Here is a 25,322-nt window from a genome sequence, read left to right as displayed (position 1 = left end):
TCGAAGGAAGTGGGCGATGAACTTATGTTGGATGTCCCAGCCGGGGTTAGGAGTCCTCCTAATCCTGTGTCCAGGACTGCACTGGTGGCTGTTCCTGCGCTCAGCAGAGGACAATGTATAGGAGACTTGGCTCCAAAAGAGGCAAGGAGAGGGTCCTGGGCTTCCTTCTGCCTCTCATGGCACCAGCAGCCCCCTCCCACCTTACGGATCAGCCAGTGGGATGCAGTCAGAGGCAAATGACATAAGATCATGCTTCAGGAAGGGCCCTGGGGAGTTCCTTCCAAGACTGGTTGAGACCATGCATTAGATTCAGAGCTGGAGAATGAGCTGAGCTGCGTCCCTGTGACAGGGCTCTTAGGGCAAGGTCCCCTGTTTACACACACACACACACACACACACACACACACACACACACACACACACACAGATGCTCAGAGGGGCCACAGAAGGAGGGTCCCTTGTAGAGGAGGGGTGCTGGCCTGCTGCTTTCCCCAGGATCTCCCCTCCCTGGAGGGCTGTCCCTGCCTCACCATGGTACCCGAGTGGGGCCATTCTCCCAGGAAGGCGCATGCCCCCCTCCCCCAGCACTCTGAGGGTACACAGTATTTCTGCAAATAATTGGGGATTTCTCGGTGGGCAGGTGGCACCATCACTAAAGAAATGTTCTCTACTTTGCTCACTGTTGTGATAAAAGAAGAAAAGCCGAACAGATCAAGATGCAGACTTGATGATATTTAGAGTTTGGCTACCTTGGTCTTATTTCTGAGTTTTAAGAAAAGTCAGGCACCTCCACAAGCAAGATGTACAGTGCTCATAGTGCCTCTCTTTTTTTCTCTCCGTTTGGCCTATAAATTCCCCTGAGTCTTCCAAGAGGACAGGGAACCAGGGCTTTGGCAGCGCGCTTCCTGGAGCAGCATCAGTCCTCCAGCAGAAATTCCCCTTAGCCCTGGCTCTGCCAAGCGCATTTACACGACCAGCCCGGCAGGCTGGGCTAGCAGTGCACAGTGTCCGCGCACTTCCGTCCCATTTCCCTGGGAAGCCGAGGGACAGCCGGCCGCTGGGAGGAAGATCGGGTCTCAGCCGCCGGCGACCCAGCCTTCAGCGCGGCTCAGGCCCGCGAGCCGCTGCCTCCCTGCCGCGCTGCCCGTCCCTCCTCCGCGGGGCCCGGGGCTCCCGGCGAGGGGACTGCGGTCGGCGTCCAAGGACGGGGTGGGATCCGGTCCTTACCTGTTTGATGTTTTGTTCATCATGAACTCTTTTACATTAATTTTTAAAGTTTAAAATACTGCATTAAAATACTGCTTATCTTGATCACTGGTTTTTTTTTTGTTTTTTGTTTTTTTTAGCGCTAAATCCTTTAAATTCTGCGCCCCACGCGAGTGCCTCAGCCCTCCTGGGCAGGGGGCTGAAGCTGTTTCGCTCGCCGCTGAACCCCAGGGCCTCCTCTGACAGATTCGGGCACATTAATACCCTGGGTCTCCGAATGAAAAATTCTTTAAGAACCGCCTTCGATTTCTTGCAGGCACTCTCCCAGCCTGGGCGTAGTACTGCAGGGCAAACCCCCTGAAAGAATGGGGCCCAGGTCTCCCCATCGCCCCATCCCTGCCTCCTGAAGGTCGAACCGATCTTAACCTCCGGCGGCGGCAAGACCCGTGGGGCAGGCAGGGAGGGATGGAGCGCCGGGTGGGGCGAGCGCAAGGTGGATGGGGCGAGGGCGGGGCTGGAGGGGCTCTGGGGCGGGTGCGAGGGAGGGGCTGGGGGAGGGGGGAAGGGCGCCCCGCCCGGGAGCGCAGAGGCGGCGTGCCCCGCCGGACCCAGAGCTGCACGGGTGGGTGGGAGGCGAAGCCGGGCGCAGAGGAGCACGTGGGGATGCGGGGCGGGGCGCAGGGGCTGGAGGGCGAGGGGGCGGGGCGGCTTGGCTCCCCGGAGGCGGGTGCTCTGCGTGGCGCTGCTGCAGTCGCCGCATCTGGGTTTGCGGATATCTGTGAACGAACCCCCTGTCCCCAGTGCGGACGTCCCAGCTCCAGCTGGAGGCGGAGACTCAGCCCCGTGCCGAGGTTCGGGCGCCCGGAGGTGCAAAGGGAGCCAGACACCGCCGCCCGCCCGCAGGTGACCGTCTGCCTGCAGGTGACCAGCCGCCTGCGATCGCTGCCCATCTCCGCCGCGTTTTTCTGCAGGTGTCCGTGAGCCCGTGCTCACCGCCCGGCGTCTCCCCCGCAGGTGTCCTCCTGGACGGGTGTCCCCGCGCCCGGCCATGGTGGACGTGCTCGGCGGGCGGCGCCTGGTGACCTGCGACGGCGCGTGGGTGGAGGCCGAGGCGGCGCTGCAGAACAAGGTGGTGGGGCTGTACTTCGCCGCCGGCCGCTGCGCGCCCAGCCGCGATTTCACGCCGCTGCTCTGCGACTTCTACGCGGAGCTAGTGGACGAGGCACGGCCACCCGCGCCCTTCGAGGTGGTCTTCGTGTCTGTCGATGGCAGCGCGCAGGAGATGCTGGCCTTCATGCGCGAGCTGCACGGCGCCTGGCTGGCGCTGCCGTTCCACGACCCCTACCGGCAGTGAGTGGGGGCCGTGGGGAGGTGCTGGGAGAACGTCGGACGCGCCCCCAACCCGCGCCCCAGTCCCGGTCCCTGCGCTTCTCTTTGAGACCCCGACCCCTTCCCTAATCCGTTCGGCCCTCTCTCAGCTACATGGAAGTCACTTGCTTCAGCTTCCCAGGGAGGCTCTAAAGGTTGGCAGATGGGGCTCATCCACCTGCATCACCAGGGGGCTTGGTGAGCCTGACCCTGGCCCACCCTAGTCTCTGGCCGGTGGGTCTGAGGCTCTGGGAATCTGAATTTCCAAGGAGCTCTGGTGATGCTGATGCTGTGGTCCAGGGAGCCCTCTCTGGGAACAGCAGCCCGGGGACGCCCCACCCTGCTGCGCAGGGAAGACGCTGTGGCCCCTTATCTGGAAAGAAGGAGAGGGAGACTCAGAAAGGCCGCTCAGGTCAGAGCTGGGGACTGTGGACTGACTGACGTGGGTCGGTAGGACGGGGCTGCGGGCCACGGGCTGGGGGAAGGGCCAGGACTCAAGGGGCTGGGGGAACCCGGAGCCGGCCACACTGCGGTTTTACCTTCACTGACGGTGACTGAAACTTCATAAAAGCATCTCCAGCTCCTGTAGGAAGAACCAGGTTCTTGGACTTATGAGGGGACGGATGTCAAAGGTGACAAAAATCTTTGCTCCCTGAAGGGATCTTGCCCCACCCCTGCTTCTGAAAAGATATGACAAAGGGTTAGGGTTAGGGTTAGGCCCTCAGCTATTTTGGGTTTTGGAGTTTGTGAACAAGCTAGAAACTGAGCCTAGTGCTCTAGTGGCTGTGGTCATGGGCTCCGCGGAGGGGAGGAAGGAGAAGGTGAGGGGAGGAGGGGGTAGGAAGGAGAAGGTGAGGGGAGGAGGGAGGAGGAAGGAGAAGGTGGGAGGAGGAGGGAGGCGGAGGGGGGAGGAGGGAGGGTCTGGGGAGGAGGAGGGCGGTCTGGAGGATTGGCAGAGGGGAAGATGGCATGGACACCCACTGTCTAGCATACCGGCATCTCCTGTGGCATAGGAGTCCAGATTTAGGGTTTTTGCCCCTCACAAAGTGCATCACCCCACCATCCCCTTAGTAGATAGGGAGATGAATTTCTGGATTTGCTTTAAAGCAGTATGTGTTGATTTCTCTGAGGATTAGTACTCAGTTGTGACATTACCCTCCTCCCCCCAGATTAATTATTCTGAGATGACGTTCCTTCTGGACAATTAAAAATGGGAGCTAACTTTGGAAAGTTCCCTGGAGGAGTAGTTTTCCTCCAGCGCATGCTTTTGGTGCTGTCGGGTAAGATATGAGGCCCAGGGGTGCCTGCTTCCCGAGGCCTCATTCACTGGCAGGACTGAGAAAGTCTCATCGACAATAAATCCAAGTGACCGTGTTACTCAGCGGAAGGACTCATGTAGCTTCACGTCTAGTGGTGGTTGTAAAATGAGTTTGCATTTGCTTAGCGTTCAAATTACGCACAGCTTTGGAAAGAACACACTTAGTTTTGAAAGTGGCAGGACTAGCAGTTGGTAATGAGGCAAAGAGCCCGGGCTCTGGGACCTGCTCGTGGCATGATCGTGGGCAGGGTATGCAGTCCGAGGACAACGACACGTCACGTGACGCAGGAGCCCTGAGCCGATACGCGAATTCAGAGCCCTATCAGTAGCGGGCGTGTCAGTGCTTTGCATCAGTAGCCCATTTCACAGATGCGCTGTGGAGGCTCAGAGACTGGTGTTCCTGGCTCGGGAACCTGTCCTTTCTTGCTCTGGCTTCCTCTTTGTGGGACACTGAGCCTCGGTGTCCCCTGCACCGCTTCGCTGGGGGTGGGGGTGGAGGTGGGGGACGTGCCCGCTCCCTCTGCTTTTCTGGGTTACTGGGTCAGGGGCTCAGCAGTTCAGGGCGCGGGCACTGTGCTTGGGCATCCTGACCTCAGAGGAATCTGAGGGTGCTCTGTGGGGAGAATTTAGCTCTTTGTGCCTCCCCCTTCCCAGGCTCAACTTTGTTAACCCTTTCATTGCAATTCGTAAGTTAGGAAATGCAGTATTCTGGGGGCAGTTTTTGGAGCTATGCCCGAAATTCTGCTAATCCTGGCCTGCATTTTGGAATCAGATCACGGGCAGAAGCGGAAATGGCTGCCACGAACGAGACCTACGGAAGGTGGGAAGTCTGCAGACAGCCTTTTGGGAAGTTGTTAATGTGTGCAAGGCGTGGTGTTCAGCTGGGGCTGTGAGAAGGTGGGGCCCGGACAGCAGGCACCCGTCAGTCATGGGCTGTCTTCCCTCAGTGGCCGAAATGCTCCATCCCGTGTCTCCCGGATCTCCTCTGACCTGCCTGAGGCTCAGAAGGAGGTAAACCATCACAGACCCCCCACGGGGTTAGCCCGGGCATGGCCGGAGGCAGCTCTGCTGCAGATGCACCTGCAGGAAGAGAATGCCGAGGGCCACTCACCTGTCCTCCAGGCTGCGCAGGGCTTGGCTGCCCAGGGCTCGGCTGCCCAGGGCTCGGCTGCCCAGTGCAGCCCCACACGAGACCCGGTGATGACTGCCGCCTTCTGCCTTGAGAGGCCGGTGTTTACTGACGTCCCTCAGCTGAAGGCAGTGCGGGCACAGGGCCCGCTCTCAGGTCCTGCCCAGGTGCCCGTGTGCAGGTGGACCAGAGGCCTGAGTGAGGGGACAGGCTCGATGGGCACAGTTCCATCCCGCCACCTTCCTTCCCTTTGTTAAGGGCCCGAGAATTGGCAACAGCTTCCAGCTTCGCCAGCAGGAGTTTCTGTCCCGTGCTCCCAGGCACACGAGCCCCATTCAGTAGTGGGTTTGCATGGATTTTATGATTGTTCCTTGATGACACTCACACCCACGTGGGCTCTGGAATGTCGGTGGACCCCAAGGAGGTCTGGAGTGGACCTGCCCGCGTCTGCATTCTCTGGGTCTGACCACTGCCCTTGGCCATGGGCCAGGTGGATGGAGCACCTCAGCTTCAGGCCAACAGATTTTGGCTGGATGGAAAAGACAGCTGGCCATGGCTTCCTTTTGGGGATAGAGGACCACTCCATTAGAGCCACTCACTTGGTGAGTTACAGCCGGTGCTTACGCCCAGCGTCTAGCCTGCCTCTCCACCCCTGCCCCACTCCAGGTTCCCAGCCCCTCCTGTCTCAACACGACCCCATCCAGGCACTGCATCCTCTGAGTCTGCGACTCTCCAGTGCTTCCTTTATCTTCCTGCTCATTAATACTTTGTTCATTAAGGCCCTGGACCCGTAGAATACGCTAACTGGCCCCTGGGCCTTGGTGTCCCATCTGATGGACTCTCATTCCGGTACCTGCTTCGTTTCGTTGAACACAGGTCTGGTCCCGTCTCTCCCTGTCCCATCTCTCCAGTACTTCCTGTGGTCCACAGGGCTCAGCCCATGTCTCCTGCAGGCCCCCTTCCCACATCTGACCCATACGCACCTTGTTTCCTGTTGGCCCCTTTCCCCCATGCTCTGGCCAGACTGCACAACTGATGTTCCAGAATACTCCACACACTCTGCCACCTCCAAAGATCGTACACATGCCACATCCCCTCAACCCTGGGGCCCCCACTTCTCTGCCTGGTAGTTCCTCCTCCTCCTTCATGCCCCGGGGGACACTAGGAGCATTTCTGGCCCAAAGGCCTGTGCCCTCTAGCTCGAGCCCAAGGCCACTGCTGTGCTAGGAGTGTGTGTCTGGGACTGGGGTCTCTCTGTAGCCCCTAAGGTTGGACCAGAATTGTTCGGCGATTGGCGCCTGCAGGGCTCGTTTGATGGATGCTTGGAGCAAGTAGAGAGATTTGCTTGGTAACAATCTGCCCGTGGCTGAGATGCAAAGAGACTGGAGCCAGAAGTTGCCATGACAACCCAGAAGCCGTTGTGCCAGGGACAAGGATGTGCTGCATTAGGTGGAGGTGGGGGGAGCCAACACTGCAGCGGCACCCAGGGCGAGGAGGAGCCAGGCTCTCGGGTTTCCCCCGAATGGTTGAAATGCTCAGTTATCACTTCATTCTGCCAGCAGCAAGGCTCTTTCCTCTCTAAGGCCTGGCCTGTTCTCTCTAGACACAGCGCCCAGAGGGGAGGGAGGTGACTTCGGGGGAGGAAGGCGGTTGGGTGCCTCTCCCGCTTGGCGCCAAGGTTACAGCTGTCCCCAGGCAAAGGCTGCCAGGGTGGGGGTTTGAGGGCCCACTTGGTGACTCTGAAGGTAAGCTGGAGCAGTGGAAGTCTAGTCAGACCTCCTCCCCGCTCCTCAAAGCCTCGCCTGGTTCCTGATACAACCGTGTCTTCCTTTTCTCCTTGTCAGTCTTGACAGAACCTCACTCTGCTTCTCAGTCGTTTCTGAGAACGGGTCTCGTTTCATCGCTCAGCCCACCTTGATTCCTTTCCTAGTTTGGTGATCTCTGGCCTCCGTCCTTTGCCTGCTTTCTACTTCCCCTGTGTTTGCTCCATCATGGTTTTTTGAGCGTCTCAAATTAAACACAGAACTCACCCATTTAGAGGCCTTTCAGGTTTGGGTGTGAGTGTCTGAGACACGACCCTCTCGACTGTGTCATAGCACCTGCAGCTGGGGGCCCGCGGTGTGCTCCGCGTCGCCCTGCTTTAGTTGCTTTGTGTGTCTGCATGGCTGTTTCATATATAACACACGGTTGTTTCGTTTTTAACTCATTCCAAACATTTCTTACTGGTTTCCAACTGCATTATGTTATGGTCCGATTGAGTGGCTTGTGTACCATTGATTATTTACAATTTATTAAGATCCCTTTATGACTGGGGACATGGCTGGTTTTGTCACTGTTTCATAGACGTTTGGAAACAAGGTGCAGTCTCTCCTCCTTGGGTGTAGGCACTGTGGCTTTTCTTTTTTATTTTTTTTTTCCTGCTGGAATGAAGATCTGTCTTGGACCTGGATATCGGGCAGCAGCAGGAAGACCCTGACAGAGGTGTCACGGGGACATTTGGTAACAGGAGGGTCTCAGGTGCGTCCTTCCTTCCACTCCAGTTCGCAGTCCGGAGGGCGACAGATGAGGGAAAGCAGATTACTGCTAACGCGAGGCCACGGCAAGCCCGCCGTGGTCCAGGACCGGGATTTTCACTCAGCTGTCCTGTCTTGAGGGCAGTAATCCCTCGAGGGTTATGAGGATTTGCAGAACTGAGAACGAGGGCACTTCTTTCCCTAAAAGAACACAAGTAGTTTTGTAAAAAGGCTTCTCGAGGGGTTACACACGACGGTAAACGTAGCCAAGACAGGTTTCATGCACAGCGCTGACCGGTGTGTCCCTGAGTCCGCAGGGAGGAACTCTAGCAAGGCTTTGCGTTTCTCTGGAGCTCAGGGAATTTAAACTTTTACCATTATACGTACCTGACACAGTTCAACCGCTTGAGATGCAGGAGAGCATGTACATTCGTGGGGTTATTTGTGGGCGTGAAACTGCACTGCGCGATTGGGCAGCCACTAGCCACCTGTGGCTCCTTAAATTTAAAGTCAACTAAGGCAAGCAGTTCCGCTCCTCAGGCACCCCAGCCACGTCGCAGGTGCTCGGCAGTCGGCCGTGGCTGCGGCTGCGGCTGCGGTGTCGCGCCGCGCAGGTGCCGAACAGGCCCGTCGCTGCGGCCCCTCCTCCGGGCCTGCCCCGGCTGGGGCGCGGCCGGCCGGCAGCGAGGAGGGAAGAGGCGCAGCGGGGCGCCCGGCGCAGCGGGGCGGGCACGAGGGCGGGGGACGCTCCGAAGAGGCCCCCGCGCGTGCAGCAGCCGGCCCGGCCTGCTGACCCGGGCCGCCCTCTCCTCCCCCGCAGTGAGCTGAGGACCAGGTACCGCGTCACCGCCACCCCCAGGCTCCTGATCCTGCAGCCCAGCGGGGAGGTCATCACCGACAAGGGGCGGAGGCAGATCCGGGAGCGGGGCCCGGCCTGCTTCCGGAACTGGGCGGAGGCGGCGGACATCTTCCAGAACTTCTCCGGGTGAGCTGGGGGCGTCTCCGGGCGCGGACCGGCGCGCCCCGCTCAGCGCGCGCCCAGCGGGGCCGGGGAGCCGCCCGCCGCCGCCCGCTCCGCCGCCGTAGGGGGCGGGCGCGGCTCGGGGGCCCCGCAGCGGTGCGGGGGGGCTGCCCGCGCTGCTGTCGGCGCCGCTCCCTCCGCGAGAGCGCGGGCGGTTTCACACCTGGCCGCCGGAAAGCGTCGCGAAACGTGCATCCACACAGCCCCTCGGGTATAGAAACGCATTTATTGATACCTTTTCTGGAGACGTCTTTATTTTAATGACATGCTTCACAACTGTATCTATTACTAACATTTGCAGAATCTATTTGCTTTAATAAACAAACCTATTTGCACCCGGAGTCCCGATTTCCTTGCTTCTTCTGGCGGACCAAGCGCCCTTAGGCGGGAAGTGCTCAAGGAATACCCCGCTCGCTCCGTTCTGTTTTTCCAGCTTTATTATGTAGAATTATTACAGTCCGACCGCACATGCACATTACACTGCGTGTAAATACATACAAACAGTACCCTGCACATTTTTTAGTTTTCATATATGTACTAATTACTGTTTCTAAGAACAGGTTAGGTCTTTAGCTTTTTAAACTTACATAATTATCAAAGGAATAAAGCCAACCACAAAATAAGAATCAACAGAAGGCGGAAATCCAATCATAATGGACAGTGAGATGCGCTTACACATATTCAAGAAATCAAAATAGTAATTAGTTCACTTGTGTCATTATTATTGTTACTATTTTTTAGATTCTTCATATAAATGATGTCATATGGCATTTTTTTTTTTTTGATTGAATCTTCTTGGGGCACTTTTTCCCCTTTGTTTTCTTACGCTTCCTTTAAATAGCATCATAGTATCTTAGAAAGAAAAGAAAATCTCAAGGCTGCGTAGTCACGTCTTCAAGATGAAACCTCCACATCTTCAAAGATGCCGATCAATCCAGGTAAACAAAATCCTCACACAATCTACTGATAGCAAGAGGGCTGTGAGCAGGGCCCGTTACCAGCGCCCCGGCCTCTCGTCTTGCTGGTCCACCTGCTGGAGACGGCCACCCGCCTTCTGATCCACACAACTGGAATCGTGAAATACCGGGCACCCACCTCTGGCCCGGTTTCCGTTTGCCGCCCACTTGGCCTGCTGGGTCCCTCAGCTGGGAATTTGGAGCAAAAGTGTCCCTTGTAGGACGCAGGAATCCCTGAGTTCCCCTAACGAGGCCCTCTGCGGTGCAGTGCGGGCCACCTGCTGAACCCAGGACGTGACTGCTGAATCCACAAGGGTGAGGCCACGCCATTGGCTTCCTTAGAGCAGGACTGGGGACCCCACGGTGAAGTCCTATTGACCCCCCTCACCCCCAGTCAGATTATCACCACAGAGGCTGAGACCCAGCGTCACTGGGGTCCAGGGGTTGACTAAAGGCATGTTTGGTGGAACTAACTCCTTCATTATTTGCCCCAGAAATAAAGTATAAAAAGTGCAATTTTCTTCTCCAAACACCTAATCGTGGTATTTTTTTCCAGCACCATAGTGTTAGTTACCATCTTTGTCACATCATGTGGTTACCGTTTCTTTTTTGTGGTGAAAACATGTAAGATCTAATCCTGTACTTTTTTTTTTTTAATTTCTCTAATGGAGGTACTGGGGATTGAACCCAGGACCTCATGCATGCTAAGCACACACTCTACCACTGAGCTATTCCTACCCCCACAATTACTGTATTTTAAATCGTACATTCTTAGGGGTGGGTGGGCATCTCTTGCAGGTGCAACATCCACAAACTGTGCATGCACATGTGAGTGTGTGTCAACCACAACCAGACTTCCTAAACAGTAGAGGTACACCCCTCCTGGTAAACACGCTTATTCGTCGCCACGAGGGACAGGGGCTGGAGCAGCAGCCGCTCCAGGGTTGCGTGTGGCGCGAGCATTCCACAGAGGAGGGAGGGAGGGGTCCCGGGCGGAGGCCACCCCATAGCTGCCCCAGCCCTGCAGGGCACGTGCCTCCTCCTTGAGGGCGTGGCTCAGGCTGGGAGAGTGATGTGTCCTGTGCAGCACTGTTGTTCCCAGAAGACATTCTGTTTACTATTCTAACATCCCTTACAGTTATTTTTAAAATTTTTAATTCAGGCAGAGTATTTCCAACCTTTTATCAGAGAACAATGGAACTGGTTGCTGTTTCTACGGGTGCCTTCGGCCACTTGTATTACAACAGCAAAACGTGCTCACTGCAGAAAAGCAGGCGGAAAGCCCTGTCATCCGAAGGTAAAGCCACTGCACACGTGTGTGTCCCACTGAAGTCCCCGCCGGTGCGCTCCCTGTGAGTACTCTTTGCTTCCCATCTTTACCCTGCACCCCTGAGGCCCTCCTGTGGTCCTGGACCACCAGCAGCACGATGGTTGTCGACAGCCCTAAGTGCGGGCTGGGGGCGGTGGGACCTGCAGCATCCTGGCTGTCGTGGTCGGCTCGGGCCACCCCCACAAAATACCGCTGATAATTATTTCTCAGGTGCTGGAGTCTGAAGTCCAGGATCACGGCGGTGTGCGGTGGATTCCTGGCGAGGGCTCTCCTCTGCCCGCACACGTGGGGAAGTAGAGAGAGAGCTCTGACGTCTCTTCTTCTAAGGGCACTAGTCCCACCGGGGCCCATCCTCACGCCTCGTCAACCCTCCGCACCTGCTGGAGGCCCACCCCCAGGTATCATCACACTGGGGGGGGGGGGCTGCAGCGCGTGAACCTTAGGGGCACACAGACACTCAGACCCCAGCAGTGGCCCAGCCCGAGCCCCGCTTTTCCCTGGGATCCCCGGGTGTCTGTGTGCGCCGCATTAGGGAAGCACTGCTCTCCGTGTTGAAGTCACTGCATGGAGCCCAGGGTTGTGGCGTCTCCTGTCACACCCAGGCTGCCCGATGAGCAGGCAGTTCTGGCTGCAGCCTGAGGATGCCCAGCCACACTCTTCCTGCAGGGTCATGGGTCACCCCGGAGGTCCCCACGGTTTCACTGGTGTGTTCTTGTGCCGGGCAGCCACCAGGAGAGCACACACACACACACCACACAGACACACAGCCTAAATGCACATACACACCCACTCCACATGCTGCACACCACACACACTCACCACACCATATACACATACACACCACACACACTCCACACCATACACGTACCATATAGACACACACTACACACACCATGCCATGTACACACCATATACACAGATACACACACTACATACCACACACACCACCACACACACCACATAGACACACATCACACACCAGACACACCACACACCACATACATACCATACACAGACGCATACCATGTACACACCAGACACACACACTACATACCACACACATACCATACACAAACCCCCACACACCATACCTCATACACACAGTACCACACACACCACACAATCATACATATCACACACACAACACATGCATCACACCACACATAGACACACACCACAGCATACACAGATGCATCACACATACTCCATACATACTTCACACAACACCACATGTAGACATATACCACATACCACACACAGACACACCACACATACACATGGACACACCACACAACACCACACAAACATACACAACACCACACACACAAACATGGCACACATACCACACACGCCAGTACTTCCCCCTGGCACGCACACACACACACGACACTCACATATACACACCACAGTCACACACACACACCCCACAAGTGTCTTCTGAGTCTCTCTTCTCTTCCTTTCTCTCCTTCTTTCTTGTATTTTGTTCTAGATCCACGAAAGCAGTGTCTTCTCACCTCTTAAGTGGGACCCAGTGGGTTCAGGGGGCTGAGCGGAGCCCAGTGGGTGGTAACTGTGAGCTCCCCGTGGCGGTGACCTTGTGGCGCCATTTTGTTGGTGAGACTCTCCTCCCAGGCTGGTCACATTGATCAGGAAACGTCCTCTCGTCCGCTGTTGGCTGCCTGGACTCTGGGGGCTGCTGGGGGGCACACATCTTCCCCTGGTTACCTGATTTCACTTCGGCACCCCTCCTCCAGCTCTCCTCTCCAACCACGGGAGCCCACCAGCCACCCCTAGGTGATGAGGTGGGTCACCCAGGGCAGCAGGGTGGGGAGGGAGTCTAGGTCTACCGACTTCCTGAACTCATCCCATGGTCCTCGGATGTGCCGTGTGTCCCCTCAGGGGGCGTCTGGAGCTACAGGGTCCCCGGCCTCTGAGGATCCCCAGGTGTAAACCAGTCCCACTTCCCCAGCACTGGCTGGGGTCCTCCACGTGTGGGCCTGCGGGGTCAGCCACCGCCCCCTGTCACTTTTAGAGCCTCAGACATTTCTGGTCGGTCCCTCTTTTGTTTCCCCATCATTAAAGCACCCCTTTGCTGTCATTTTAATGTCTCTGTCGGGGAGTGAAATTACACTCCAGTGTTCAAACTGCCTGTTTGCCTGAGGGTTGAGAAGAGTTCGCTTTAAGTTTGCAGCGCCCCAAGGACCAGCCCTTTGAGAAATTTTATTTGGTTTAGTGAACTGCCAAGATGCAGCGTAAGTCTGGTTTTCTCTTTAAATGTGAACTTCCGTTCTCTGCAACGCCTCCGCAGTTGTGACTGCGCGTTCAGTGTTACTTCTGCAGTCTCCCTCTGCCTTTGTGGTGGCGGCAGCAGAATGGGGGCACTGGCGCCGGGCCGGACCCAGCCACGTCACACCCAGAACGTGCCCCGACTGGGGTCTGAAAGAAGGCCTTTAATCCTGGTGCGGCCAGAAGCGAGTCTCAGGCCTAAAATCCTGGACCATCTCTCTCTACTCCACGTGAAAGTCACCTGTAATCCTGTATCCCTGTGGGCAGGCTCCCTCAGAGACCCACGGCTCATAGTAATTAGAAGATTTCACTTGTTACTTACATCATTTGAAAAGTCATTAAGGAGACCCGTCCCACAGCCCCCACTACGCATCTAAAAGCCCCCTGGCTTCTGCTCCCCAAAGCTCCGTCCAGGCCCTCCCGCCCACTCCCGCACAGCCCTGCTCCCCACGCCCCTCCTCCCCCCTCTCAGTTCCTCTCCTTACTTAGAGTGGGTTTCAGCGGCTCTGTTTCCATGTGTATCTCTTTCCTCCTCCTGACGCTGCCGCTCCTCGTGCGGGGCTGGGCCGACCTGGGGGGCTCTCTGACTGCAGGAAGGGGCCAGTCTTCCGGGGTAAAGAGAATGTTCTCTCTTTCCGGCTGTGGAGTAACGGGGAGGAGGCTGGCCAGCGATGCGCTGGACCATGTCTCCATCCTACGTCATCTTTTATTATTCCAGGCAAATATGAATCCCCGGGTTAAGGCTATGATCTGGGGTTTGGCTTTCTCAGTGATGAGGAATGAGATGCATCGTTTTTCTTTCCTGTGTTCTTTTACTGGTTTTCCCTGTCTGAAACAAGAGTCATTACCTTTAGTCTGCTTACCTGCGCATCATGATGATTTTACTTGTTACCAATAATCTTTGGTTTGGGGAAGGATGCATTACCTTAATTCAAGGCTTTGGATGTTAACTAACACTAACACTTCATCCATTCGTTCGGCAAGCTTCTGGGATGACAGACATTAAATGTGACATTAAGTGGTCTGTGATGGGGGGGGACAGAGCGTGGGGATCTCTGGCAGCTTTGGGCTCAGAGGGGAGAGAGGAGACTGGAGTGGGCGGAACCTTCCAGGACGGTTGTCCACCCGACACCATGGCCCTTCAATCAGGCCCTCAGTTCTGTTCCTCCGCAAAGCAGGTCCGAGGCCGTCCCCAGGCTGCACTGATTTCTCTAGGGGGTGACGACCGTCTGCTGTGAGTTGGTGGGGAGGACCTCGCTCTTCCGTGTGGCAGGGAGTCATTTAGAAGCGTTTCCATCCTGCAGTGCCAGCGCGGGTGACGACTTGGTTGCCCGGGACGGTGCCCAGCGTGTCTCCCTTTCCCGCTGCGGGCGGGCATCGCTCCGTAACCTTTTCTCCAGAGCACAGTCGCCACGCGTCCTGCGTGAGGCCAGCATCACGCCCTGAGTGGTGCTTCTGAGGCGGGTTTTCCTGGGAGAATCACCGTCACCGTTTGGCTGGAATGAAGCCCCAGGTTGACAGGTGGGGTGGGGTGGGGGATCTTCCCGGTCCATGGGACAGACTTTGTGGGAAGAAGGTCTGTGCAGCTTCCAAATTGCAGGAGAGAGGCGACATTTTTCACTGCGGCAAACATCTTTGCAGGCTGCTCTTTTGTAAATCTCACCTGGTGAGGCCTCCCTTTCCCTCCTCCCTCTCCCAGCTTCGAAAAAGACCAGAGAAACCGCTGGCTTGGGGGGCTCCCCTTCTAGGTGGCAGGTCACTCCATGCTCACAGGGCTCCCTGTCCCCATCTTCAACCTCTTAGCATCTGTATCAGTCAGCTTAGGCTGTGTAACAAAGCACCATAGACTGGGGTCTTACGCACCAGACATTGATTTCTCACAGTGCTGGGGGCTGGGAGTCCAGGACGGACGTGTGGGCAGGGCGGTTTCTCCTGAGGCCTCTCTCCTCGGCTAGTAGACAGCCACCTTCTCCCTGTGTTCTCATGTGGTCTTCCCTCAGTGTGTGTCTGTATCCCAGTCTCTTCTTCCTACAGGGACACCAGCCATATTGGATTAGGACCCACCCTACTTACCTCATTTTAACTCAGTCACCTCTGTAAAGGCTCTCTCTTCAAATGCAGTCACATTCTGGGATCCTGAGGGTAGGGAGGGGCTTCGACATACATATTCTGGGGGGACACGACTCAGCCCATAACAGCACCCAGAGCTCAACCTTCCGAAAGCACTGTGCTGAGCAGAGACAGCTGCTGGGAGCTAATACGCTGAGTTTCTCAGCAAACAGACTACCCAGAAAGAGCAGAGGAGAGGGAGAGGGTCCAGCTAGCCCTTCAGAGACCTCTCTCCCTTTAGGACCACATGGAGTCTTGTGCTGCCCACCTGAGGTGGCGTTTGGGGTGTGGGACAGGGACTGGGGGCCTTCAGGTGACGCAGCAAGGTGACGCAGGTGGTGCATGGACACCACCAGGAGCAACGCGGCTCTCTGGAGACTGGAGGCTAATTTTAGCTAACGCGGGATGCCGCGCTCTAATGAGACCCCGGGGACCGGCCGCCACAGGGAATCCCCCTGAGACTCAGTGCTTCACCACCTACCAAGCCAAGCCGGTCCTCCGTGGCTAGTGAGCCTCCACTGCTTGTCCCTTCAACATTAGCAACAGCAATAATAGTAACTGCAAAGGGGCTCGCTCTTTCCCAGGTACAGCCACTTGTGCGCTCTCGCCTCCCTCAGCGCCTGCAGGAGCTCCAGGCCCCACCTCTCCGGCGGGACCCCACCCCACGCCCATCGCCTCCCGCCAGGCACGACCTCTGCCCAGCTCGCCCAGTGCACTTAAACTCCAGCTTCGGAGCAACAGCTCCGACGTGAGGCCCTCTGCCCTGAAGTGGCAAACTAAATGGATTAAGTAGAAAGTGTCAAGAAAAGTCGTCAACAAACAATCAAGAAGAAGAACAGAAAAGAGTTTTATCTGAGCCAAACTGAGGACCAATCTGGACCCTCTTGCTTCCAGAGCACTCTGAGAAACCGCTCCGGAGAAGCAGGGTTTCCAGCACAGTTTCATTCCTTGTCAGAACAAAAGCATGAAACAAGGCGGGGGTGCATTTCTTCAAGTTTTCAAAAAAGGAAAAATCTGACCAGCAGATACACACACAGCACGCACAGCACAGCCTTGGCCCCTGGGATGGGAGTCCTACCACCAAAGGAGGACCAGCTTCAGCATCCCGGGAAGAGGGGCGTTTAATCTTTATTTTGAACACTGGTCAATGTGCCCTTTTCCTTAATAATTAACACAGAAGTACAACGTACGTTTGATAGGACACACACAGGCTGCTTTAGTTAGCATAAAATTCAAGATAACTCATGTACAAGCCAGAATGACGCCCTTATATCTCAACAGGTGAACATTTCTTTTATAAAAAGACGGTGCATCCTCCCCCAGGGAGTTCCCAGGTGGCCCGCTCCCTCCCCAGGCTGCTCTCCAGGCCGGGTCCACTCCCCCTCCCCACCCTGCAAAGCCCCTGAGTTTCAAGTTTGATTAAGAAGGTAGGTGGGATGGGCAGGAATGCAGTGTGGGAGAAACTGGGGACTCAGACCCCTTTCAGGGTGACTCAGTAAAGCCTGTGGGCCCCTCCCTCCCGAGTGGCACAGCCCCTTCCCCTTTGTGAGGGCCCGTCGAGTGAGGTGGGGGCACCTGTGTGAGCACCACGGTCCCCAGAAGAAGGCGGGGCTGGCAGAAACCCGGAGCAGAAAGCGGGCCTGCAGCTTTCTCAGGAATCATCGCAGGGTCTCCCTTTGCGTCATCATCAGGAAGTCTGAACGCAAACCTTCATCTGGTAGTGTGAATTCTGGCCTCAGAGCAGATGCTAAAAAAAGGCCTGGCACCGTCCGCCTGACAGCCCCTGCTGGACCAGCTGGATGCGTCTGTGGGACCCATGCTCCCTGTGGGGGTGAACCTCCCTCCCACTCGTCTACATTGGCCGCCAGGGTGTTGGCTGGGAAGGCCCAGAGGCTCTGGGTGTCCGGGATCACGGCAGAGTCCTCGGGGCTGAAGGCGCAGGGCTGGGGCACGGAGCGGCAGGTAGCAGAGGGTTGGAAGCACGGGGTTTCCGTCCTGTGTTAGCAAGTCTCAGGCTGACTCCAGAGCTGCTCAGGCAGAACCTCAGAAGCACAGCTGGTCGTCAGAGCCCTGTAACTGTCTGCACAAGGAGTGACTGTGTCTGCGACAGAACTAATGGCCACGGGACTAAGAAAAGACACTTACCATGCCTGAAAGCAGCAAGAGGTTCCCCCTACATCCGTGGAGCTCACAGGTGACAGACAAGATAAGGACAGCAGGGAATGTGCCAAAGGCATGAACGGGCACATTACAGCAGAGGGGAGCCGAGATGCTCACAGGCCCCTCAGGAGACAGTAACCCTTACAGACACTGGAGATAAGAATCGCGAGAGCCCGTCTGGACTTGGAGGGCACTGTGTCCACCGCCGGGGGAGTGTGGCGGTGCCACGTGGCAGATGGCACCAGAGCAGGACACGAAGTGTAACAGGGAGGGAAACTGAAAGGGAGCGGGACCCTGAGCCCCCTCCCCACCTCTCATTTATAGAAAAGCTGATGTCTCCCCGGCCTCCCTGAGTCACAGAAGAGAGGGATCAAGCAGTTGATCAGGACAAGCCTGCAGGCGCTGGGGGGCGGCAGTGACTCTGACCATCTCTGTTAACTGAGCTTACTCTCCCGTTTCCCTTCAAAACTTTCATGGCTGAACAGAATCCTTGGAGATGGTTTTCTAGGGGATGCTGGTTGCACCAGGTTGCAAGCATTCTGGTTCAAAGCAACTTTCCTTTTTGTTACCACAGCTGTTGCCCCCAGGATTACACCCCGCGCCTCCCTCGAATAGAAATCAGTTATTCTTATCTAAATCTCAGGAGGCAGCTGCTAAGAAGAAACAAGAACTGGTGAGAACCCGGTCCAAGATGGGGGAGGATGTGACTTCCAGGGGACCTTGAGCCTCATTATAGTTCACTGTAATTCATTAGCATGCTAAGTGACACGCCCACCAACACCATGACAGTTGACGGTTGCCACGACAACAACCAGAAAATTCCACAGAAGGACTGAAAAACTCAAACCAGGACTGACTGGCTCCATCACACCCAGAACGAGAACACGGGGGTGGAAGCCTCCCATAAAAGCCCGCGTAGCCAGACCCAGGCCAGAGCTGTCCCTCTGCCCATCTTGGCTGATGGCTCCCAACACAAGCATGTCTTCCTCTCTCCAGCGCTGTGTCTTCCCTCCTCCCTGCCCCAGCACTTTCCTTCCTTTTCCCCTTCTGAGCGATAAGACACTTGTTCCCTGGTCCCTCTGCCTCTGCTGTGTGGATTCTCTCACAGTTGGTGGCAAGAACTCCCACTTCTGCTGCAAATGGCAGACCTTGGACTTCGGCTATCATGTATCGTGCTGCCAGGAACACTGGGGTGCAGGTGTCTTTTCGAATTAGAGTTCCCTCTGGATGCATGCCCAGGAGTGGGGCTGCTGGATCACAGGGCGAGTCCACTTTTAGTTGTTCGAGGAACCTCCATGCTGTTTTCCGTAGTGGCTGCACCAAACTGCATTCCCACCGGCAGTGCAGGAGGGCTCCCTTGTAGGAGCAAATACAAATCTGTGTCGACACCAGTTCACACACGTATCCAGCCATGGGTGGGAAGGGAAGGAACAATAATTGTGGGGTGTCTTTGTAGACCTGTCAGCCCCTAAGGCCATAGCAAGATGGGTCATCCTCCCTCAGCTGGACAAGATGCTCCTGCACAGAAATCCCACACATCCCACAGCGCCGCCCGCTCTCATTCCCCTTTTACGCACCTCTAACAGGCGCCCCAGCACCTTCCTCTCAGCCCATTCCCCTTGTGGCCTTGGGATGCAGAGGGAGCTGCCTGCACCACTCCCCAGGTTGCAGGAACCCCAGGAGACTCAAGGAGGCTCCCTGTGCAACGGGGCAGAGAGGCAGGAAGTCCTGTCCCTCAGGCCCAGGCTATCCTCTCTGGTCAGGACGCCCAGGCAGGACGCCCTGGCCTGCCATCGGCCGCTTCAGGGAAGCAGAGAAGCTCCCCAAAGACCAGGGCTGCCTCCAGGCTCCATCCTAGAGAACTGGCGAGCGTCTGGAGGCACGAAAGGCATGAAAACAGCTCTCCAGCCCTAGCTCATTCAGGGGTGCAGACGATGATGGGGTGCCCCACGGCCCGTGGCCAAGCAGGCTTGAGAAAGAAGGACGATGTGGGGGTACCTGGGGACGGTGAGAGCTGGGGGCTCCCAGGAGCATCTGAGGTCCCTGTGTCAACGCGAGGAAGACCTAGTCGGCCCCCCGTGGACCCGTAGCTCCTGGGACCTCCTCATCCTCACTCTCAGGAGCCCTCTGTGGAGCAGGGCAGACATGAATAAGACTACAGTGGTCTGAGAACATTTCTGAACAAAACTATTTTTATTCCCATTTTTTTATATCCCGTGAAGGTGCTGCTCCCACCCACAGCCGCCCAGACCCACCTCCCCCAGCCTCTAACTCCCTACCCCTCCCTCTGCCCCGATGGTCCCGCCCTCCCTCCCTGCCCCCCACGTCAGCCGGGACCAGCGCTGACTGAGGAGGAGCCCCTGAGCTCCCCCCGGGGCCCCCTGGGGGGCCAGCCCGCTGCTTCCTGCTGGTGCCTCCTCCTCCTCCTCCTGCTGCTCCCTGCGACAAATGGGTCACACGTCCTCTTTTCTCGCTGTGAGGGGCGAGCCTTGGGACCCCGAGGGCGGGCTTGGGCAGCTTCTCAGCAGACACCGGGCCTCCACACAGAGCCTGCGTCCTGGGCGTGGCAGCTGGCGGAGGAGCTGGGCTGACGCCGGTTCTCTGAGGGAAGAGGGCCTGGGGAGCCCCCCGACCTCCAGGGCAGACAGATCTCGAGGGGCCCAGGGCAGAGCTCTGATTGGCCGAGATACAGTCCCACCTGGGGACCTCCTCCTTGTCCTCACGGGACTGTCCCCTGGCCCTGGGCCTCCCTAACAGGAGAGGCCCCTCTGAGAACGGAGGCGTCCCTGGGTCCCAGGCTCGGTGCAGTGCACCTTTGACCCTGGGGAGGTGAGGGGGGCTGTCCAGCCCGGGGTGGAGGGAAACCCTGACGCCCTGCAGAGATAATAAAGCGTCTGGGCCTGACCAGGCCACTGTCTGTTCTGTAACGCCTTGTAAGTTCCTCAAAATCAATCTCTGGTGGACTGTCTTCATCGCTGACCCCTAGCTGGCCTTGGTCATGCCTCTAGGCATCTTGGCCAACGTCAGACTCACGAGGACTTGAGTCCAAAGAGGGTGCACTGTCAGTGGTGGGTGCCTGCACACCCGACTCCTCCTTCAGGGCCAGGAGTCGTTTCTGCACCAGCTTGTGGGAGGGGGTGGACAGTGACTGGCCCCGCATATGCAGGTGAGGGGAGGAGGGCTGGGCAGGGGGATGACGGCACTAGGGGGCAGGAGGGGGAATGTCCCCAGGATCCAATCAAAGTACACACACTGCAGCACTCCTGCTGTCCTCCTGGGCCTTGTCCCCAGCTGTGTGTCCTTCCCTTCTCTCCAGAGCCCCATCCTCTCCTTCCTGTGGTCTTGCATTGCCCCCAGTCCCTAGTGGGCCCCCCGCAATGCCAGGCCTTCCAGGCAGGGGAGAGCCCTGTGGGCCTCCTGCTCTGGGGCCCCACCCCTCCCCCGCTCACCTGGGTCCTTGCTCCCTTGGTTCCCTGGGTGTCCCTTCCTTTCCCTCTTCTACCTGGGGTCCCTCCCTCCCCTGTCTCCCTGAGTGTCCTCTGGCTCACCTCTTCCAGGGCGAGTCCTTCCTCTTGCTCCAACTCCTCAGCTAGGGCCAAGAGATCCAGCTGTGGTTCTGGAGAAAGCAAGTCTGTCAGGAACTGAGGGTGAATGACGGCCTCCACCTAAGATGGAAGGACGAGGCCGTGAGCATCCTTGTCCAGGAGTAACCTGTGAGCCACGGATACTTGGAGCAAAAGTGCACAGCAGAGACCCACCCCATGCTCCTCCACAAGATGGCATGTGTTAAACCACCGTGGCAGTCAGCCACACACACACACACACACAGCTCAGGGACAAGGAGCAGAGCTTAAGTCCCAAAGGCCTGGGCAGAACCCCAGTCCTGGGTGCTGAGAGTGCCAGTCCCTGGAACCTTGCAGCCACCAGGCTGCAGGCCCAGCCCACCTTGGTGACGAAGTCTTCCTGGGAACACAGCTGGTCCATGTAGCTCAGGAGACCCAGGTCCGGGTAGGTCCCGTCCTCTGGGCATGCTGCCTCTGGCTCCCCAGTGGCTGAGTGGACAGGCCCCAGCAGCTCCTCCAAGATGTCCTCATGCTCTTTCACAGCCTCAGGGGGACTCTCCTTGGGTGCCTTGGTCTCCCGGGGCCACTGGGATCTGTGTGGCTGCCGGTGGGCGAGCTGGGCCCTGGGGCCGGCCTTCCTGGGCACACAGGCTACGGCAGAGCGGGAGGAGGAAAGGAGGGTGAGGGGCTCCCGCGTCCAGCTCCTGACCAGGCAGCGCTCGGGTCGGCTAGGGCAGTGCTTGGGGGACACTGACGTGGGCGTGGGTGGGGTCAGGACCACCTGCACCTTCACCCACAGTGACGGGGAGTGAGGAGGGAAAGGTAAGTGGGGGCACCTAGGAGAGCCACGTGTGAGGAAGGGTGGGACCTCCAGTTTTCCAAGGGTCTCCCCATTGAGCCCGCTTCTCAGGCAGACTTTCTGTGGGGCCCTCAGGCAGGGAGGCGGGAGATGAGTTACAAAACCGACCAAGTCAATACCCCACAGTGACAAAGCGCAGCTGAGACCCCTCCGGGTGGCTGCTCAGGTGCAAAGACCAGTGCCCCCCTTGAGGGAAAGGACCAATGTGGGGACAGTGCCATCCCTGGGTCCCTGTTACCTTTGCGCTCAGCTCCAGTGGGCAGGTGGCTACCTGGCTGTGGGCCCACTTTGGGGGCTGGGGGCCCCCAAGGTTCTGGCTTCGGTGGGATTGGAGAAGGCAGGCCCTGCACCCACTTCATCCACTGCACCTGCTGGATCTCCATCTCCTCCTTCGCCTCAAATTCCATGAACCTGAGGGGTGAGGGAGGCACAGGCCATGCTGAGAAAGAGGCCGGGGCTCTGGTGCCCACGCGGGGTGTGTGTCGGGGTTACCATTAACATGACTCCTCTCTTTCTATCTGGGTCTATGTTCCTAGGTCAAGAATTTCTACAGTCCCTTAAAATTAAAATTCAAAGTACTAGAAAGAATCTGGTCAGATTTTCAAAAAAAAAAAAAAAGGCACCCAAATGAATTAGAACTTCAGATAAACGACAAATTGTGTTTTAGTATAATTTTGTCCTAAACATTATTTTTGGACACAGTTTTACTAGAAATTTGTTCTCTGTTTATCTGAAATTCATTATTAAACCTAGATCCTGTGTTTTATCTGGCAACTCTTCCAAAGAAGCATGACCAAAACAAGTACAAAAAAGGTATGACATGGTAAGCTAAATTGTTAGCTACTCATTTTAAGACAGAGAACTTGGATTAAAGAGACTTTAGCCTGCACCATGTCTCCACTGCAAGACACCACAGTTGCGCGTGCATACACACACACACATACACACACACACACACACAAATCTTCAGTTTCTTCTGATGATACGGGACTTGGAAGAGCTATCATTCAGCACTGGACCTCTTAGTTTATCAGTGTCAAAATGATATGAAGGAGCATTTGCGTTTCTCAGAGTGAGAAGAGAATTGTTAAGAAATTGGTCAAGGGAGATGAGGGGTGAAAACTTCACAGGACTGCAACCAAATCTCTTGGAATACAAGCTTTACTCCATGCTTAAGAAGTTTCTTGCTCCTTGCAAACAAACAAACAAACAAACCAATTTGCCCTTGAAAAGGCAGTGTTGTATGAAATCTTGACGGTGGCCACACTGAAGGAGAAAGGCAGTGAACTGGGAGAGTCTGATGTCCAGGGTTCTTTCCTCATCTTTGTTACAGATGTGTACGAAAGTCATTTCTCAACTCCTGTCCAATTTGCTCCTGATTTCTAAGCTTTTTCTAAACTCTCAACCTGAAAGGGTCCAGTGATATACACATGATACATGTAGGATAGTTTCAGGGTGCGTTACCATCCTCTAGAAGAGAACGCCCACCCACCGGGATGGTCCCCAGGCCCTAGTGCTCTGCAGCACAGAACTGTCTTCTTACATGCACCGATCTTTTTATTCTCTCTGGTAGCTATTCTGTGCACTCTACCTTGACCGTAGCTGAAAAGAGACAGTGAGAGGAACCGAAGGAAAATCATGATGAACATTATTTAAAAAAAGCAACTGTTGAGGATTGAAGGAATAAACAAATTGGAGATATCTCTCAGTACTTGAACTTTGATCATGGGAAAACCTTATTTTTAACCAATAACTTCATACTAGACCACTGATGAGGCAAAATATTATACCCATGCACTCAAGAAAGCCAGGCTTCCTTGTTGCTTCCTCCCCTTTTCCAGTCAGTTACAAGATTCTCACTCATGGCTCTGACATAGGATTTGAATGAATCTTCTCAGGGCTAGTGATACAAAAAACTGCACTGTGGAAAAATTATCTGGTCCCAATTTTGCAATCATTTTTGTACTACATCAAAATCTTAGGCCACAGAGGCAGATATAATCAAATTAGCCCAAATGTAACTTGGGGAGACCAGCCACGGAATGGGGTATCTGAACGTCCTTTGGCCCACGGTCTCTCACTCTTTCTGCAGAGAGGTTGGGGGCCTGCATTGACTGCTGAGAAAACAATCTCTGGATATGGATCACAGGCCTCAGAAGACAGCTGATTTTCCACTCAAGTACAGAACATTAAAGAAACAGAGAAGTACCAGGTTTGTGTCTTGTGGAGCTTTCAAGTCTGTGCACTTGGAGGTTCTTAGTGTTGTGAAACGTGAGGAGTCGTCAGAGGTAAACTGCTGAGTGAGAAACGCTGTGAACTTGCAACTGACCAGAAAGAGGATCTGATGACTGAAGTGTGTTTTGAAAGTATTACAAAGTCAATGTCAGTAAGTTTATTCTGCTACTGTTTATTATTTTTTATTGACTGAACTGAAATCCTGCAATATATTATAAAATTTATGGAAGGGAGGATAAAGTTTTTCCCATACTACCACTATGTCAATTGAAATTGACCCAAATTATTAAGTCTTGATCAAAGTTATAACAAACACCTTGCAAAGGAAACATCTGTGAATCAACATTTATTGAAAAACTTCTCCTTGTCAAATAAATACACACTAAGAAAAAATATTCTAGTAAATACATTTGGAAAAATTCTAGGAATGGAGTCAATGTATTTCTTAGAAGTGTTTCCCAGGTCTAAAATTCTTTGCCAGAATTATTCCTTAATGGAACCTTCAGACCAGCTAGGAAAAAGGACCTACTAGTTCTAAAAAGGCATTAACAAGAAGCAAGGAGCTGCAGCCTAAAGGCATGAAGCCGCTCGCCCCAACTTGAAGCTACCGTGCTTAGGGTGGACTGCTCCACAACTCCTTCATGAGGGTGCTATCTAAGTGCATGCACTGCACGTTTGCAATTTTAAAATCACAAGTGCTCATCTCAGAAGAGTTGGGTTTTAAGTATATATATATTTATTTATTTATTATTGCATTACTTATGTTTTATTTTGGCAGGAGGGGGAGGTAATTAGGCTCATTTATTTTTGGAGGGGGCACTAGGGATTGGACCCAGGACCTCATGCATGCTAAGCATGCGCTCTACCACTCCAGCTGTACCATCCCCCCAAGAGCTGGTTTAAGAGGAGATGCTGAAGCAATGTCGCCAGACATACTTCCCACCGTGCCAGGACCCTCCTTTTCTTTCCACTCCTGCAGGGACTTCCAGAGAGTTCCCACGCGCCGCGCGCCTACACGCATGCGCACGCCCACTGGGGGCGGGGCTCTAGGGCACGCGGAAGGCGGTCCTCATCCTCCGTTCCCAGCGGCTGCGGAGGCGGGCCGCTCAGGAAGACAGGAGCGCATGCGCGAGTCCTGAGGGCGGCTGCGCGGGGGGCGGGGCGGCTGCGCGGGGAGGCGGGGCGGGCGAGGGTTCCTGGCGGGGGGGCAGGGCCGCGCTCGGCGGCTTCCGAGGCTAATTCTGTGAATGCGGAGGTGAGGGGTGCGTG

General features: G+C 55.7%; 2 protein-coding genes and 1 long non-coding RNA gene across 3 annotated transcripts; 1 reads left to right on the top strand and 2 right to left on the bottom strand.

Annotated features, from left to right (window-relative positions):
* Nucleotides 1-1,840: 1,840 nt before the first annotated feature.
* On the top strand, nucleotides 1,841-13,006 carry NXNL2 (nucleoredoxin like 2). Its single transcript, XM_032471022.1, has 6 exons — nucleotides 1,841-2,109; nucleotides 2,221-2,556; nucleotides 8,355-8,519; nucleotides 10,674-10,863; nucleotides 11,052-11,239; nucleotides 12,331-13,006. Exons 2-4 carry the CDS (start codon nucleotides 2,255-2,257, stop codon nucleotides 10,810-10,812), a joined length of 606 nt encoding a protein of 201 aa, XP_032326913.1. The 5' UTR covers nucleotides 1,841-2,109; nucleotides 2,221-2,254; the 3' UTR covers nucleotides 10,813-10,863; nucleotides 11,052-11,239; nucleotides 12,331-13,006.
* Nucleotides 2,573-8,357, bottom strand: LOC116660789. The gene is made up of 4 exons (XR_004316423.1): nucleotides 7,922-8,357; nucleotides 5,004-7,735; nucleotides 3,114-3,254; nucleotides 2,573-2,947 (listed from the first exon to the last, which is right to left on the bottom strand). It is a non-coding gene; the product is annotated as an uncharacterized LOC116660789 (long non-coding RNA).
* Nucleotides 13,007-19,722: 6,716 nt separating the features above from the next.
* On the bottom strand, nucleotides 19,723-25,045 carry LOC102523368 (NUT family member 2G-like). Its single transcript, XM_032470889.1, has 5 exons — nucleotides 24,990-25,045; nucleotides 22,057-22,229; nucleotides 21,342-21,610; nucleotides 20,945-21,061; nucleotides 19,723-19,966 (listed from the first exon to the last, which is right to left on the bottom strand). The coding sequence occupies exons 2-5, from the start codon at nucleotides 22,223-22,225 to the stop codon at nucleotides 19,850-19,852; spliced, it is 672 nt and encodes a 223-aa protein (XP_032326780.1). The 5' UTR covers nucleotides 22,226-22,229; nucleotides 24,990-25,045; the 3' UTR covers nucleotides 19,723-19,849.
* Between the last annotated feature and the right edge of the window lie 277 nt (nucleotides 25,046-25,322).

Source organism: Camelus ferus, chromosome 31 (assembly GCF_009834535.1).
Source record: "Camelus ferus isolate YT-003-E chromosome 31, BCGSAC_Cfer_1.0, whole genome shotgun sequence".
Lineage (NCBI taxonomy): Eukaryota > Metazoa > Chordata > Mammalia > Artiodactyla > Camelidae > Camelus > Camelus ferus.
Note: the sequence above shows the minus strand (reverse complement) of the source record. Positions and strands in the feature narration are given on the sequence as shown.

Coding starts and splice junctions, on each gene's coding strand:
- NXNL2 (XM_032471022.1), top strand. CDS start 2,255: ATGGTGGACGTGCTCGGCGGGCGGCGCCTGGTGACCTGCGACGGCGCG. Junction 2,557..8,354: donor TTCCACGACCCCTACCGGCA/GTGAGTGGGGGC, acceptor CCTCCCCCGCAG/TGAGCTGAGGACCAGGTACC. Junction 8,520..10,673: donor ATCTTCCAGAACTTCTCCGG/GTGAGCTGGGGG, acceptor TTTTTAATTCAG/GCAGAGTATTTCCAACCTTT.
- LOC102523368 (XM_032470889.1), bottom strand. CDS start 22,225: ATGGAATTTGAGGCGAAGGAGGAGATGGAGATCCAGCAGGTGCAGTGG. Junction 21,611..22,056: donor CACTGGAGCTGAGCGCAAAG/GTAACAGGGACC, acceptor GCTCTGCCGTAG/CCTGTGTGCCCAGGAAGGCC. Junction 21,062..21,341: donor AGGAAGACTTCGTCACCAAG/GTGGGCTGGGCC, acceptor CTTCCATCTTAG/GTGGAGGCCGTCATTCACCC.